The sequence below is a fragment of the Notechis scutatus genome, chromosome 3 (genome assembly GCF_049901735.1).
Source record: "Notechis scutatus isolate UNSWTSFEM ecotype Mainland chromosome 3, rNotScu1.2, whole genome shotgun sequence".
NCBI lineage: Eukaryota > Metazoa > Chordata > Lepidosauria > Squamata > Elapidae > Notechis > Notechis scutatus.
In genome coordinates this window covers 35,509,701-35,527,200 of record NC_142011.1, presented here as the reverse complement: position 1 = coordinate 35,527,200, position 17,500 = coordinate 35,509,701, and the positions used below count along the sequence as shown (strand labels likewise).

At 32.8% G+C, this 17,500-nt stretch overlaps 1 protein-coding gene across 1 annotated transcript; it reads right to left on the bottom strand.

The window, feature by feature from the left end:
* Nucleotides 1-6,161: 6,161 nt before the first annotated feature.
* On the bottom strand, nucleotides 6,162-10,289 carry GDF5 (growth differentiation factor 5). Its single transcript, XM_026685207.2, has 2 exons — nucleotides 9,424-10,289; nucleotides 6,162-8,281 (listed from the first exon to the last, which is right to left on the bottom strand). The coding sequence occupies exons 1-2, from the start codon at nucleotides 10,055-10,057 to the stop codon at nucleotides 7,419-7,421; spliced, it is 1,497 nt and encodes a 498-aa protein (XP_026540992.1). The 5' UTR covers nucleotides 10,058-10,289; the 3' UTR covers nucleotides 6,162-7,418.
* Nucleotides 10,290-17,500: the final 7,211 nt, after the last annotated feature.

The window sequence follows — 17,500 nt, the reverse complement described above, 5'->3', positions numbered from 1 at the left end:
TGTAATTCAGGATAAAGCTTAGTTTAACTCCAACATTCAGTTTTAGCTATTGCTACTCAAATCATTTAGTTATCTACTATTAGACATAGTAGACCACTACATATACTTTGGCCAATGGATCCAATGGAAGGCGATACAATAAAGGAAATTGCATGGCATGTTAAATGTGGTTGGCAGACATAGCTAGATAGATAGACAGATAGATAGAATTCTTTATTGGCCAAGTGTGATTGGACACACAAGGAACGTGTCTTGGTGCAAATGCTCTCAGTATACATAAAAGAAAAGATACATTCATCAAGAGTCAAGAATCATAAGGTACAACACTTAATGATAGTCATAGGGTACAATAAGCAATCAAATCAGACATTCAGCAATCTAAGCATAATTTTGAAGAACAACCTTCCCTTATGCCTGAAGAGAAAAGTTTTTGATCAGTGTCTACTAAGCTCTTAACATATGCCATTAAAACATGAACACTAATCTCACAATCGATTCAAAAGCTATGAGTGGCTCAAAGAGCCATGGAAAGATACATGCTCGAATTACAAAACCAGATAGAAAGACTTGCACATGAATTAGAGAACAAACAAAAATATACTCTATCATCAAAAGAGTAAAAGAATTGAAATGGAAATGGGCTGGTCACATAGCAAGAAGAACTGATGGCAGGTGGACCAAAATAGTCATAGAATGGATCTCTCTTGATAAAAAAGCATTCATGAAAGAGACCTAAAACAAGGTGGATCGACGACATCAGCAAATATTATGGGTCCAATTGGCAAAAGAAATCTCAGGACCGTATAGGTTGGAAACATGCAGAAGAGGTCTTCATCCTGCAGTGGATAGACAATGGCTAAAACAATGATAATGACAGCTATGTCTAATCAATTAACTCAAATGCTATTTAAATAAAAGCTATATTAATGTAAACTGTAATAAGATAGAGCAGTCAATATGCCCTAATGTCAGTAGGATAATTAATGTTTGGAAATACAAGATCCCTTCCTCTCAGCGACAAAAAAAATCTTGCCTATAAGTTTTTTGAACACATCTGGAATGTCCAACTTAGGTATTTGCCCTGACTCAGCAGGAATCTTACATAAGTAAATGTCTTTTGTTGTTATTCTACCAGCACTACCTGAAGTCATATTGTGAAAGTGCCACAGGCAGAAACCTCATACTAAATTCACTATTGGAACAAGGGAACTAATTTTAAATGAATTTTTTTTATTTTAACCAGGATTTTCCTTCTGTTAACTGGGACCATAAAAATTAAAACCATTGTGTTCTTTTTGACAAAGTTCACATATACTGTATAAGTCTCTAGAAATATTGCTAGTATTTAATAGAACAATATGGAAAAGTAGTGAAGCAACTGGCAAGGTGAACTTCAAAGCACAGAGAAAACAATAACTAATGTTGATGCTGTAAGCAAGTTATCTTAGAAACAATTCAAGCAGGAATAGGATTTCTCAGAACTCAATTAAGTGACTTTTCTTTTTCAATATTCACATGTCACATAATTTAAAAATCCCCTAAATACTCTTCAAAGGCTGAAGTGAAGCTGAACAGGAAAAGTCTAGGAAATTTCCCTCCTAGGTATTGCCCAAAGGTAACAATGTATGTATACAGTACTTACCTGGAAGTAAAGTACTATTGCATAAAATAGTAATTAAAATAGGATAGTTGACATTAATGAAGAAGACTGGCTTTATTGAGTCTGGAGTTCAGTAAAGAGTCATGCTATCTAGGTGGGAAAAAAGTTACAGTATTGATGTTGAAGACACAAGAGACACAAGAGAATCACAAGAGATGTGATTCTTAGTGATTTTTGAAATGTTCTTTTATTGAAAAAAATCAGAAAATGGAGCAATAGGTTTTTATATTATCTAGTTATAATTGGATATTAAAGGGTTGATTTAATTTCATATTAATAGTATATGATTTTTCTTATTTCAATTTTAATACATTTTAATCACCATGATTTATTTCTTTTTTGAAACAACTATTTCATTTTTGAATGTTTTTAATTATTTAAATATGTAAATTCTAATTAATCAATGTAACATTTATTTTAATTATTACTTGGTTACTATTTACTAATATAAATAATTATATATTTTAAATAAATACACATTATTTAATTAAGTTTTTAATTATTATAATTTCATAATTTTTATACTTATATTTCATTATTAGAAGTATTGGGTAAATCAGTGTCTATACATAACCATTACTGCAGTTGCCAAACACTTTTAAAATTCTTCTCCATTTCTCTGGCCTTGTCAAAGTATCCATCAACTAAATAAAATATTAATCTATGAAAAATCAACTATGGTTGAAGATCAGTGATAATTTAATTTAATCCACTGATTGTACAACCATAAAAACTCTTAAAAGTAAGATATGCCTAAAAACAACAGACTATTTTTTTCTAACAAAAATCCTATTTGGACTGGTTAGGATGTCATAAAACAGTATCACTAAATACTTTTTATTACGTGAGCATGAAAGCTTTTTATGTTTCTTTAAAGCAGCTTCAAATAGCCCACATACTGGGTTATTTGCATCTTTCATATGGCTGTTATATAAACAATCACATTTTATATAGGAAATGACATAGCCATACAAATTACACATGGAATTTAGGCACACATTCAAACACTAATGGCAATGCATTGTTTTAAATGGCATACTTGCATGTTTACCCATTCAACTCAGTTCTCATATTTTAGCCAAATACAACAAAAATTACTAGCACATACCTATCTTATAGTATACTATTTAGTTGAAATTTGAATCTTTACAAAGACTCACTTGGGACAGAGAATGACTTTAGAAAGTTGATACAAATGAGGCATTTTCTGTGAAAAAGAAGAGAGTGAAACCTGCCATAGGAAAGCTGAACTTTTAACCAATACCATTTTATCACTCTTCTCCTCTGCCCCCAATGTTTACTGTTCATTAATAATGCCAGTTCCCTGTGGGAAAGCAGTATAGTTGGCCATAATAATAATTTGAGTTGCCACTCTTCCTACTTTCTATTAAAATCTAAGTGGCTAAGAAGTTTATTGCTAGGGAGACTTATGTCTTTGAATGTTCACCATATTTTGATGTGCTTTTTGATATGGTATTCATGAGCAAATACAGCCATGATAAATTTAAATATTAATGAATATTTAATTGAAGAATACTTCTTAATCTTCATTGTAGAGTTTTTAAAACATTATAATCTCTACTGAATCCAGCTAATGGTTCATCTAGATCAGATTTTTCCATCCATTTTTGTATATATATACTTTTTATTAAGGATGTTGATTATAGTAGTAAAAACTAATACATACTAAACTTAAAGAGAAAAAAGAATAGTAAGAATGCATAAAAATTGCAACAAAAAAGGAAGGGAAAATGATAAAAAAGAGAAAATAAATATATAAAAATTGATTTTTCAATCTTTATTAAAAGGTAGACAAAATTAGTAACTCTTCACCTATAAGTAATTAGTAAATCTTCACCTATAAGTTTACAAACATCACTTCATTCCATATCACATCCCTTCTCTATAAGCAAATCCATTAATCCATCCTTTTCAATCCTGGTGTCAGCAAAAAGTCTGTAAAGGATTGCAAAAACCTTTTTAAAAAGTCTTACCTTAAGGTTGATTAAGTACACTAACTTTATATTCCTTTCTCTTCTAAAAGTCTTAATCTTTAGGTCATTCAAATATTATCATAGGATTTGATTCTCTTTAATTCTTTACTCCATCACACGGAATTCTTCAAGGAATTAACAAGCTTGGTTTATCATTTGTATGCCCCCTTTAATTTTTAAAGCTTCAATAATTTTCCTTTGTATATTCCCCCCCCCCCCCCAAATTCTTGTCTTAAATTGTCATTTCATTGTAGTTTCTCTGTTGGCACATTGTAGTTTCTCTGTTGGTACTTTATCCTATTAGACAAAATTTGCTTCACATTTGTCATTCCCTGATTAACATTTTTGAAGATAATCTATCCATAGAATCTGACATCATTATTGACATTTTTGATATTCTAAATAATAATTGCTGGTTCTGTTCTTCAGTGTTCTCCTTTAATATTTCTGCAGTTCCAGTAAACTGACAGTTAATTCTAAAATCTTATAGCAAAAGTCAATATTCCAAATTTAACTAGATTCATAATCCATTTATAACTTTCTTAGATCAAAATCATATTTGGCTTTCTTTGTTTATTTAAAATTCTTTTAATTCTTAATCTTGTAATTACTTTTTTACTTGTTCGGTATTGAAGCTAAACTCACTCAGAGACTTTTCAGATCTGTTATTCTAACTGTCAAACTGGTGGTCCGCGGTCTGGATACATCACACAGGCCATGCCCACCCCAGCTCTGCAAAGGTGAAAAACATCACAATATGTCACAATAGATCACGTGACCTTATTGAGTTTGACACCCCTGTTCTAACAACTTTATGATAGTTAATAGGCAATTTCCAAAAGTGATTAGAAAGTGAGGCTTGTAAACTTAATATCCTTTGAAAGGTTCCACTGATATTGCAAGAAAGATGGTTAATTCCTTTGTCTTCCAGTGCCCAAACCCATGGATAAATGCTATCCTACAGTCTCCTTGTGAGGAACAGTTAACTGAAGCATATGTAGTGGATCTCGTGTCCTCTCCTTATCCACAGAGATTCCAAAGAACCAGTCTATTTGCCAGTTCTTTGCTCTTTGCTGCCATTGTCAGTTCCATTATAATTCACACTGCTCTTTGCAAACTGGGATATCTAATTTAAAAACTATCTTGCAAGATAATATACTATGGGTAATAAATAAGCAAACAAGCAAAGAAGAGGATTGGTTGTACCAGATTTCATTACATTACACTGCTTGTTGTTTAGCCTAGATGAAAAGTGGATGTTGCTAAGAAATAGAAGGCTTTTGGAATTAGAAGGACAGGATGGTTTGAACATCTATAGTATGTTAAGGCCACTGGAGGTGAGTGGCAGGAGAGTGAGCAAAATCGAAACCATCCCTTCCCCCAACCCATAGAAAAATTGTCTTCCATGAAACTGGTCTCTGGGGACCACTGCACTGAACCAAGCTTAATGTAGATTTTATGTCTGGTGGGCTGTTCTTAGAGTAAGAAATAAATGTAAGTCTAAGTTGTGCCTGAAAATACCTTTGTGGCTCTTAGCATATGAAGTGTTTTATAGATGAGAAATAGTAAGTAAACATAAATGGTTATCTTATCATGATGTACTAAAATTTTCTGAAGAGGATTGTAAAATAAAATTAAGAATTATTTTTTACAACAGAAGGATATGATTTTCTTCAATGATTTTCTTATGTACCGTTAACAGAAAGATTTAAAGTGAATAAAAGATTTTATGGTTTTGAACAATGCAAGGTTAGTTTGAAACAGAATTATGTATAAATGATGAGCATATTATTGCTAAAATGTTTAAACTTTTGTTGAAATATGAGACAGAAGAAGAACAAGAGAAAAAATGTATGATAAAATGCACTAAAAGGTTTGACTAGAATATACAAATGGATAGTGGGAAAATACATGGTTGAAAGGATTGAAATTTACATTATGTTTTAGCCTTAAAGAGATTTTTTAATAAAATGATATACTTTGGTATTTGTCATCAGAGAAATTGTACAGAATGTGTCTAGAAAGGCACTTCAAATCTTTGTTGGAAAGATGAACAACATGAAGGGACATTTTATCATGTAAGATGTCACGCAAAAAAAGTTTGGATACAAAGAAATGCATTAATTCAGGAGATTTTAAAAACGAATGTACAATTGAAATCAAAGACTTTTCTTTTGGGATTAATTGACAAACAGCTAGAAAAAAAGCCATGGAACATGAACCAAAAATGCATAAGGCAATGGAAATTAATAGGCACATGCATATAACAGATTTAAACAATAATCACAGTGTATATCGTCAAAGGGCAGTGGTAATTAGGTCCAGAACATAAATGTGTAAGATTGCCTTAACTACTATTTTATATTTCCCAATAAAATACCGATCATGATATATATATGCATGTGCATTTGATAGCTTGCAGCTTTTCAGAGAAGATTCTAATAGATCAAAATAGACCAGGCATTGTTAACTTCCATTAGTTTTAAACAGGACACTCAAAACATAGATTTAATAAAATTATATTTATAGTAACTATGTTATCTAGATATCTAACACCCAATAATTTATTGCAGTTTAAGATTATAAGCATTACAGTGCAGCATGATTTATAAGCAAAACAACAAAAACACAAGTGTTCAAACACTAAACAGATCAACATTTTAAAAAGATAAAATGAAAATAATATACATTGAAATAAACATATTTGCTTGTGGTTCTCCAATTCCACATACAATGTGTACAGTTTAAAACCAAGTCATCATTCTGTTAAATAATTGTTGCAAATATACAGTTCTAAATATATGAAATTTTTCTTAAGCTATTAGATACTGTTTGGTTATAATAGAATTAGAGAAATAATTTTTTTCAAATTCAAGATAAATACAGTGGACAATAATGGGCATGGAAGGGTAATCTGTAAAATGATTTAATATTATTGAGTCTTTTAAAATGTGCAAGAAAATAAACAGGTCCATTGTAACACTATTTGCTAATGTTTTTACTGGGTCAAAAGTGTTTATCAGATAAAAATATGTGTGTCACTGAAATGTATTTGAGTGGTTAAAGAAGATCTGACTTGCAGCAAAGTGAAGAAACCTATTTTAGGGGAGATAAATCAAAGCAAATACTGAAGTCTAAATGATGCAGTGCATATTTTTATAGTGTGGAGGTATTATTTCATACTGTACAGCAGGTAGCAAAATGTACTGGGTCAGCACTGATTTTGGGAGTAACAAATATTAAAACATGACAAATTACAGGATGCAAAAGCAAGGGCACTGCAGTCCATTTTTAATGTTGTTTTCTCAATCTATTCTATTTAGAAACATACTTGACCCGTACCTGACCTCAAGGTATCATGTGACAACTACTCCCGGTGGTAACAACCTGACTTAAGATTTAATGTAATGGTTTGAGGACATACATCCCACAAATATCTGTGTTGCTAAATTGACAGTAGCAAGTATCTCTAGATGTAGCCTTGGAAATATTGTTAGACATTATTAGCATAACTAGGAATAATTTAAACATGTGACACTAGGCCACTTCATTTGCTGTTTTAAAAAATTCAAATTCTTTATTACAATATCCTTGTAATAAAGGAAGATAGAATCCTTGTGGAAGTTGTAATAAAAAGCTTGCCAACATTAAAATGCCACTATTGTATAGAAGGCTTTGGACAATTTTATTATGTTGCTCTATAGGCTCAGAGTACTCTATTTGTCTTTTATTTAAAATAAAATAAAATAATTGTATTTGTGCTGCTATCTACAGCCACATGACTCTACCACCATGTCTTCATATTGTTTATAAACTACATTATTAGCAGAATCAATAAACAAAATACTAATAGGGCTCAGCCTTGTTGGAACACAACAAGTGGGAGGTGTTGATTCTGGATCCATCGAGTTCATTAATGTTTGGATAACAGCATGATTGGTAGGTTCTAAATGAGACCGAAGAGGAAATTCACAAAGTCCTTCACAATGATATGCTTCATATTCAAGAGGAGCAATTATCCAGTCATCCCAACCCATATCCTTAAAATTCACATGGAGTAATTTTCTGCTACATTTTGCCTTCAAATTTTTGTTTGGCCGCTTTCCTTGTCGAGTTGTTAGAGAAGCCCTTCTCTTTCTTCTTTGACTGAATAGGTATTCATAAACAGTTTTGTCATCTTGACCAGATCTGGCTTTTATTTCATTGAAAAACAAGTCTCTTTTCTTTGTTCTACCAAATACTAAAAAAAGAGCCTTTTCATTGACTTGCCTTCCTGTTCTGTTAAATCCCACAATCCTTAAATCAACAGGCTTCCCCTTTTCAAAAGCCTCTAGTTCAAAACACAAGTTATTAAAATTTTTAAAGTTCCTAAACACTTTCCAAATGTCAAACACTTCCCATTTTGCTGTATCTATGATGTTGACTGTTCGAGACTCCAAGAGAATGGATGCTTGCCTGCTTGGAGTGCAACTGGATAGCTTCACTTGATAAGTTTTCTCAGGAGGGTGAGGCTTCCAAATATCAGCTTTTTTTCTTAAAATCCGTAATTCTGCCCCCAGTAAACCTTCTTTCTCTAGTGCACTGATGTCAAAAATGTATTTTTGCTTTTTAACTGGAGCTTGATCATCTAAAGAGAAAAAGAGAGAGAAGTTCAAGTATTTCTAAATAGAGATGTGTACTACTTTTCAATTTCTCCTAGCACATGTGCATAATTGGTTTGGGATTATAGAATGCCTTTAGGGTACTGTTAGGGGTTCATATTGCATGGAGACATATTAAACCAATTCTTCAACATTTCAGAGACACTACATGTAACCTAATTACAACTTAAATTCCAATAAAATTCCAGTAAAATTTCCATTATATATTACTACAACAAAAAGAACATCACAGGCACAAAGTTTTATTCAGATGTTCTGAACATCAGAATAAAACTTTGTACCTGTGATGTTCTTTTTGTTGTAGTAATGTATCATGGAAAGCATATAAACATACTGTGGCTATATGCTGGACATATTTTAAGCTAGAAAAGTACAGATCATATGCTTGTGGATTATATATTTTAGTAATTGCTTTTCTTCAAACACACTTGCCAGGAAGAGAAGCTTAATTTTAAGCTTAATGAATAATGATATATACTGGATTTAAACATTCAACCTGGAATTTCATTCAGAGAAAACGCTTTCTCCTTTGAATATATTTAAAGATATATAGATATGTTTCTCTATCATAAGTTAAAGTCATGAGTTGTACACACTACTCATTTCAAGGGTACTTGTGGAAGAAAAGTTAGCCAACAACATGGGATTTAAGCAAAATTCACAGGTTGCTGTGTTGCCTATGAGGATCTAAAGAAGAATGTAGACAATTTCCTTTGATCTTATAGTCTTTTTATTGCAGAAATATTAAGTCTCCTGCTTATTTTGTAATATCAAATCTGAATTAAAACTATATCTTTATTAGTTTCATTCTAACAAATAAGAAATACTCCTCTTTACTAATTTGTTTTTTTTCTGAAATAGAAATAGATAACAGGAACAAATTATTCACCTCTTATTCTATCAGATATATAGTATTGTCTTATAAAGTGATGGCAATGCTTTATGCAGAAAAGAAAAACACACCACAGTACATTCTGAAAATTAGTATTTACCTTAATACAAATATCAAAATCTGACAATAGAAATGCTCTTAAAGTATCCATTTAGAATGTAAACACCTGTGATTAGCAAAGTTTTGTTCTTTCTACAAATACATGGATTTCCTTACCTTGTCCTTGGTCTATGAAGCTTGTAATTGTGTTGGCAAGTCCCATCTCCAGTTTCATACTTCCATTTATATCTTTCTGTTCTGCATCAGAAAGAGCTTGGTATAAGGCAAGCATATATTCATGTGGTATGACAGCAGGATGTCTGAATGCCTCTTTAGATTCCCTTTGGGTAATAGGTTCTTCTTTGATTGTTTTGGTTTTGAAGGAACTATCTGGTTTCCCTGTACCAGATTTTTTCAATGGGGCCTTAGGGCCAAAATTCTGAGCCTTTGGAGTCACTGTCCTTATTCCAGGTTGTCTATTTGAAGTAAGTCCTGCATGTTTTTCTGTACTCTTTGCTTTAGGCAGAGTCTTCTTTGAATTGTCAGTCTTTGCCAAGAGAGATCCAGCTTGAGCAATATTACTTCTTGTTCTAGACTTGAAATTGCCAGCATTATATTCATGGCTCCCTGTTCTAAAAGAACCTGCCCTTGGCAATGGGTGCTTCTCTTTTCCATCTACTTTGGACAATCCTAATTTCAACCCTAGGTTACCTTGACTTGTTTCAGCAGAATTCAATATTAAGGAAATGAAGACCAGATAAAACCAACTGAAGTGCCAAAGCAGTATAGAAAGAAAGTACTGGATTTTCATCCTCTAGTCTTCTTTTGAATGCCACCAAATACAAAAATTAAAAAGGTTCCTCTGGTTTGGCATAAAAAATGAAATAGATTAAAAGGCAAAATAAGCAAAAAGAGCTTTATTTTCAATATACAGAACTTCAAATCAATTTCTGTAATAATTGTATCCAGTCCCATAGTGGAAATGCTAATGTGTTCAATTCGCTGTCTCCTGATTTCTGCCAGCAGTTTATTCCTAAAAAGAGAAACTTAACCAACCCCTTTTCTTCCTTAAAAATGACTAAAAACTTGAAGGACTCTTGTTTAAATCTGGGAGGAATTTTTTTTCCAAGAAGGAAGAATGGCGTAATGCTGCCTCTGTGTTAAAAGGTTTTTTAAAAAACTTTTGAATCCCTTCCAGTGAAAATATTTCACACACAGAAACCTGCAGGTGCTTAGAAATCTTTTACAAACTTGAACTCAGGAATTGGAAGTGGAATTCCAACAAAAACCTATTTAATTACTCTCTGATGTCATGCTGTCTAAACTAATTTAAGTGTGATATATTTCTTTTAAAAAGTCTTCTTTGCTTTATGAGTCATACTCTGCTTTATGTGAAACAACTCAGTAGGACTAAAAGTGTATAGAATATGCAACTAAAAGTGGTAACATGTTCTGTATTATTAGCCTTAAGTGAACTCTTCATTTAGAACCAAACAACATCACCTAAGATAATCATAAGAATCTTTTACAAAAACAAGTCAAAATAAATTTGCATATGCATTGTATACAGTTCTAAACATAGAATCTCTGGTTTATTAGCAGGTGAGTGAAAGAATGAAAACAAATGTGATAACAAAGCTATTGCTTAAAAAGGATTTTAAAAATATTATGAACTACTGACAAAGAAAATAAGAAATTATGAATGGTCTTACTTGATGCCTGAGAAGAAAATATTTTCTTATATTGCAATTTTTAGGTTTCATTATTTAACTTCTTCTCTTTGCAACCCCCCTGAATATCCAATGTTAAAGCAGCAGTGTCCCCTGCAGGAATTTGGAACCATATGAAGTGAAAGCACCAAAGAACTTCAGCTATCACATTCAACAACTAAATTCTGATCATTTTTTAAAATAAAATTCCGTATCTATCCATATCTCTATAATTCTGATGAGTCACCTTAGATAATAAGTCAGCTTCTTTTAGAGTGTAGAAATATGCAAGCTTCACATGTTATTAACTATATTTTGCATGAAAAAGAGCATCATGAATGTTAAAAATATGATAAAAATTGAAATCCTTGAGGGATTATGCAATGTAACTTGCATGTGTGAGGATGATATATAGAACTTCTTGTACCTTCGTGAACTATTCTAATTGCTGAATCAGGTGATAAAATTAGGTGATAACAATAAGTTTGAATGCTATGTCCAGCAAGTTCTAAATGAGTAAAAATTACATGCTTTTTCAAAACTACAGTAAACACACCAACTATAGTTAAGATGTGAAACCAGGGGTGGGATTCTACAGGTTCGCACCTATTCGCTAGAACCGGTTGTTAACATTCTAAGCAGCTTGGAGAACCGGCTGTTAGAAGAAATTACTGGCCTAATCCTGTAAGGAAGGCAGGAAGGAAACATTCTGGTGTTGCTTACAGAAACTGCCTCTCCGTTAACTCTTATTACATTCTTGGCAGGACTAGAGTTCCTGTCTCAGGAACTTCTCTGGAGTTTTTTTTCCTTCTTTGCTGGTACTTTGCTTGTGTGGAGTGACCATTCAAAGTTACAATGGCACTGAAAAAAGTGACTTATGAACATTTTTCACACTTACGACTGTTGCAGCATCCCCACAGTCACGAGAGGCCAAGCAAGGAGAAGCATGCCTCTATGTGAGTGATGTTGAGTTGGCCACGCCTAGCCAGTCACATGACTACCAAGCCACACCCACCAACTAAGCCATGCCCACAGAACCGGTTGTTAAAAAATTTGAATCCCACCCCTGTGTGAAACCCGTCTGGAACAAATATGTGCTTGTTAGCATATCAACACCTCCTCCTTAAATTAAGACATGGATATGAAATATATTATAGATGCCACAAATAATGGTGGGGAAACTTTTTCTTGAAAAACAGGAAAGACAATAACAAGATGAAATAGATATGAGGAGATCCATGTAAGTGGACAAGTTTGCCGCATTCGTATCTTTCTATAATTAATTAAATACATTTTTAATTTAACACTGATTTAATTTCACTGGCTCTAGATTGATATAATTCCTAGTAATGTGCTTCTTGGTTTGAACCAAATGATAACTGCAATTGTGTTTAACAAAGCTTGGAGAACAGCTGATATAATTTTCTTTTCAAGAAGCAAGTATGATGATACAAAAGATACATGACCAGATTTGTCACTGTCCTTTCCCTTACTGTGTAAAGATATCGGGGGTGTTGATTGGAATATTAGATTATGGAGGTGGATTTTTTCATACTATATTTTATCTTTTTGTACTATATTCTCCTTGTCCAAAGCTATTATGATTAATGTCATCACTACCATTTATGCTGAATATCTGTGTCCCTGGATATTTATATTAATATTGGGACACATACCAATTATTAATCCAAAGCAATTAGAGTACTTATCTGGTTTGTTTAAGAAAATTGTCTTCTTTCTAGAAATACATTATCACTGGTTCTTCAAGTATTTTATGAAAAATAAATACAGATGGGGAGGTTATTCCTGCAACTAATAGTTCATGACTCTGATCAGAAATGTTTAAACATTTTATGTCAAATATTAATTTTCATCGTAGCAATGCATACACTCTAATGGCATAAGAAATAAGCATAATCACCATTGTACAAATAGAAGTGTTAGCCTTCAAACCACTAATGGGCTACTACAGTATATTGTTTTTGTGCTGATTCAGCGGTTTGAAAATTGAGCAATATTTCCAAAATTAAATCACTGTGTGCTTCAGCAGTTTAGAAAAGGAGAAAGAAAACTTGAAACAGGCCCCAAAGTACTACCTCAATTTTAGGTAATACATTTCTCAGGAAAGATATTACAAATTTAATATTACAATTTTTTTAAAAAATGAACATCTTCAAAGAAGTACTGAGTGTTTACTTTATTTTCATAAGAAATTAATTTACTTCTTTTTCAATCATAGGAGTGAGGGCTATGATAAACTCCCATTCCCAAAACAAATATAATGGCAAAGACAGATCAAATATCTCTTTTATACAATACTGTTTCCAGGAGAAATCAATCAAACAACTGTGACAAATTTTAACAAGTAAAAGGTTACTTGCCAAATTAGATACGTTCCAAGTGGAAAATTGGAGATGGAAGAGATGGCAAAGGGATGGGAAGAAGACTGAAGAAAATGCCAGTGCTGAGACAGTTGTCTGTTGCAAGATTAGTGTTTAGTTAGTGTTGCTTATATTTCTATGTTAATGAATTAATATGCTTTATTGCATATGCTAGATACAAATCTCTGACACAATATTCACTGGATGATTCTGAATTAGTAACTCTTTGCCATCCTTATCTGCCTCACAGTTTTGTTGTGAGCCTAAGATAGGTGGGGTTATGTATAGAACCTTAAAAAAAAACCATGGGATACATGTTATTCCTTAAAAATGCTACAATAAATCCAGATTAGTAGTCATGCATGTTAAGTTTCATACATGTAGAATTGTTATTCACTTACCACTGAATTCCTGTATGTCTTCTATACAGGAATTTTAGTAATAAAGTAAAAATCCAAAAGTTTTTTCTTTTATTGTCTTAACCTAGTCAGATACTGCTAGAAAAGGCCTATTTTAAATAGCATATTTTAGTATAATTTTTTTAATGATTTGTCAATCTTTATAGAATTTTTCCAATAGAAGACATTATTGAAGGATGAGCTATTCCTCTCTAATTGCAACTAAAAAATTACTATATTTTGCCATTATTACTTTTTTCACCAGCATTATTTACCGAGTTGCTTGCTCAGACATTCATCTTGTCTTAGTTGAATATTCAGCTGGGAGCAGGGAATCAAAAACTCTTTGGGGGCAATATTATCTACACTGATTTTTCTTGTGTTCTACTTCTGCTAATTTAAATATGTATCATTGTATCTATGTATCTGGTTTATGTGCAACAAGAAGTGGTATGGCCTAAAAACCATTTGTAATAGGAAGCAACTTAAAACTAAAATTCTACCAGTCATTTCATCCATTCAAATGTGATTACTGACTTGTGTGACAAAAATGCAGAAGGCAAAAGAATGTCAACCTTCCAGAAATAATATTACCAATTACTTAATGATTCCTTACATAGACTCTAGGGATCCTGTCTAATAGTGGGCTTTCTCATAAACATTTCATAATTGTTACACCAATCAATTCTTCCCAAGCTGAGAAACCAGAAAATTATTAAGTCAACTGGTTCCAGCAATTCTCAGTTTTGTACTTGATGACAGATTTTGATTTCAAAATGAATTCTTACTTTGTTATATTATCACCAGTAAGTGCCTTCAAAGTTCAAATACAGAGCAATTTGAAGTCTTCTCGTTCCAGGCCACATTTTCATCCTTGGCTTGGGTCTAGAGCTCCAACTTTTTATTATTTATTCATTTATTTATTGTCCGCCCCTCTTACCATAGGGCAGTGAATGTGCATGCAAACCCCAAAAATGCAATGCATCCCCATGCAAGCACCCCCACGTGTGCCATAGGTTTGCCATAACAGCCATAGGGTAATCTGGGCGGTTTAGTGTTAAAATATTACAATATTAATTGTTTCCAGCAAGTTTTTTTTCCCAATGCAAGAAGGCCAGTTCTGGACCTTCTATTGTTTGGGAAAAGATTGCTTACTACCTACATTCAAATATATGCTAAAATTATACCACAGCAGGCTAAGATGCCATAAAATGACTGCAAACTTTAAAGAATTTCTCGCTATATAGAATATCCTGGCATATTCTATGGCAGTCTACATTAGACTAAACAGTCTATGGGTATTCCTCGACTTACAATAGTTCAGAAAAAAATAGATTAATTACAATAGTGAATGTTCAAAGTTACGGCACTGAAAAAAAAAGACTTATGCCCATTTTTGACACATATGACCTTTATAGCATCCCCATGATCTTGTAATCAAAATTCAGATATTTGGAAAATGTTTCATATTTATGACTGTTGCTTTGTCCCTAGGTCATGTGAAAACCTTTTGCAATCATTTGATAGCAAAATCAATGGGAAAGCCAGATTCACTTAACAACCATGTTACTAATTTATCAACTGCAGTGATTCACTTAACAACTGTGACAAGAAAGGTTGTACAATGGAGCAAAACTCATTTAACAAATGTCTCATTTAACAACATAAATTTTCAGCTCAATTGTGGTTGTAAGTCAAGGACTACCTATCGTGAAGAACAGACGGTGTGTTTTAGAATGAAGATGTATTTGGAATGTAGACCTTTTGCAGATATATGCAGAGAATATATTTGGTCTGCAACATTGCTCCAGAGAGTTCTAAAAAAATGCTTTTCTCAGTGTATCATTGCTTTTCAAATATAGCTGGAGTTCAGAGATAAAATCTACTTGCTAGCCTGTGACATTGCATGATTCAACTTAAGCCAGCAAGTGTTTGTTACATTCCCTACTCCACTTATTTATGGTTGTTTTAATATAGGAAACTGGCATTAAGTGTATTTACATGAGCCCTTTGGCAAACATTTTTAGAAAATAAAAATGGAAGATGGTTGCTGCCCAATGCTTCATTTGAAAATGTGTCCATTTCCCCCTGCTCTCCCCTCCAAAACGATTGTGTTGGGATGGAAAAGAGCATCATGGGAGATTAAAAGGGACCGCAGGGAACAGCCTCAGTAGTTTTACTTCAGTATGGATGTTTTTAATCTTGTTCATGCCTATAAACGCAGCAGATAAGAAAATCTTTTTCCCAATAGCTGTTTAAGGATGTCTCTGACATACTCCCAAAATTCAAATCTGTCCATTGTCCCCAAAACACTTGCTTATTCTTGGCACAAATCATCTCAAACATAACATAGACAATTTGCTTGAAAGAATAATTTGTACAACAACAAACATCATATTTCCTCTTCTAAAAAAAATTAAAGGATCTTTGCAGAAAATTTAACACCTGCTCCATTAAAAAAAAAAAGAGCAGAGTCAGTCTGAAGAAGCCTTTGTAGAACCTCATCTTAGCTTGGGAGGGGTAGCATTTTGTGACCAAGGAATCAGAAAGTTGCCACCAGATGTTCTGAATATACTATTGAGCAGAGGCCCTTGAAGGGTTTGGATACCAAATGTGTGACCTAAGGAAAAAAAGGGGGGCTTTTAGTGGCATGGGCACCATGGGCTTCTTTGGCATTCACAAAAAGGTTACCATGAATTTCTGTCCCTTTAAATAACAAAAACCAGTTGTTGCGGCTTGTATGTCTAATAAATGGCATTTACAATAACTATAAAGTAGAATCTCCAACTTATTGACCTTATAAATCAACAAGGTCCCTTCCAACTTCTGTTATGCCTTAACATAGTTTTAATGCAAGTGAAAGCCTAGGAATCTGAAGAAGCAAGTGGCTGAATGCAAAAATCCAAGGCTTTGAAACTTAGGCACAGAATGGCACAAAAACAAACTGCAACCAGTTCACAGAATCACACAATGTGAGTGCACCTTTCAGTTAAAACAGAAACACATAAAACAACTTTGTATATTTTCAGACCAAAATTAAGATTGATCAGATTTTTTTTCATTTTCAATTCCATGTAATTTTCCTTCAGAAATCAGTACCATTTTCTTTTCTATTGTTACAAGTACATCCCCATTTAAATGAAACTGAAGATCCAGGACAGCAAAAATAATGAACAAGAAAATGGATTTTATTTATTAAAGGAAGCCAGTCTACAATGTGAGTCTCAAGTGAGAGTCATTTAAAAGAGAGAGAGAGAAGTTGATAGCTATAGGTACTGAAATGGAGAGCAGTAACCATATTCCACTAATTTAGAACCATAATTAAAATAATCCATGGAGTATACAGCACCTCATATCTGGAGTTCTGAATTTGGAACTTATTTGTATGATGTATAGCTGATAACATATAGATATTTCTTAGCAGGCAATTGAATATTACCAAAGAAAGATAAAAAATCCCCAAATAATATAAAAACACTGTTAAGAAAATTGACACAAATCTTTATCACCTATTTCTGTGTTTTATCTGGAATGAAGTGCTAGTAAATTTATAGATGTTACAAAAGGTGACATCTATAAAACATGTTGGTTTGGAGATGAACGATACAATGGTTATGATTTGCAGAAACTCTTTCGCAAGAAATTCTAGGGAGGGATTTTACAATCTGTCTTCCACTATATTCCAGACTCCAGAGTTTCCCAAATTCATTGTCGTTGTGTCAATGACACTATCTCATCCTTTCCCCTTCTTCTTTTGCCTTCAATT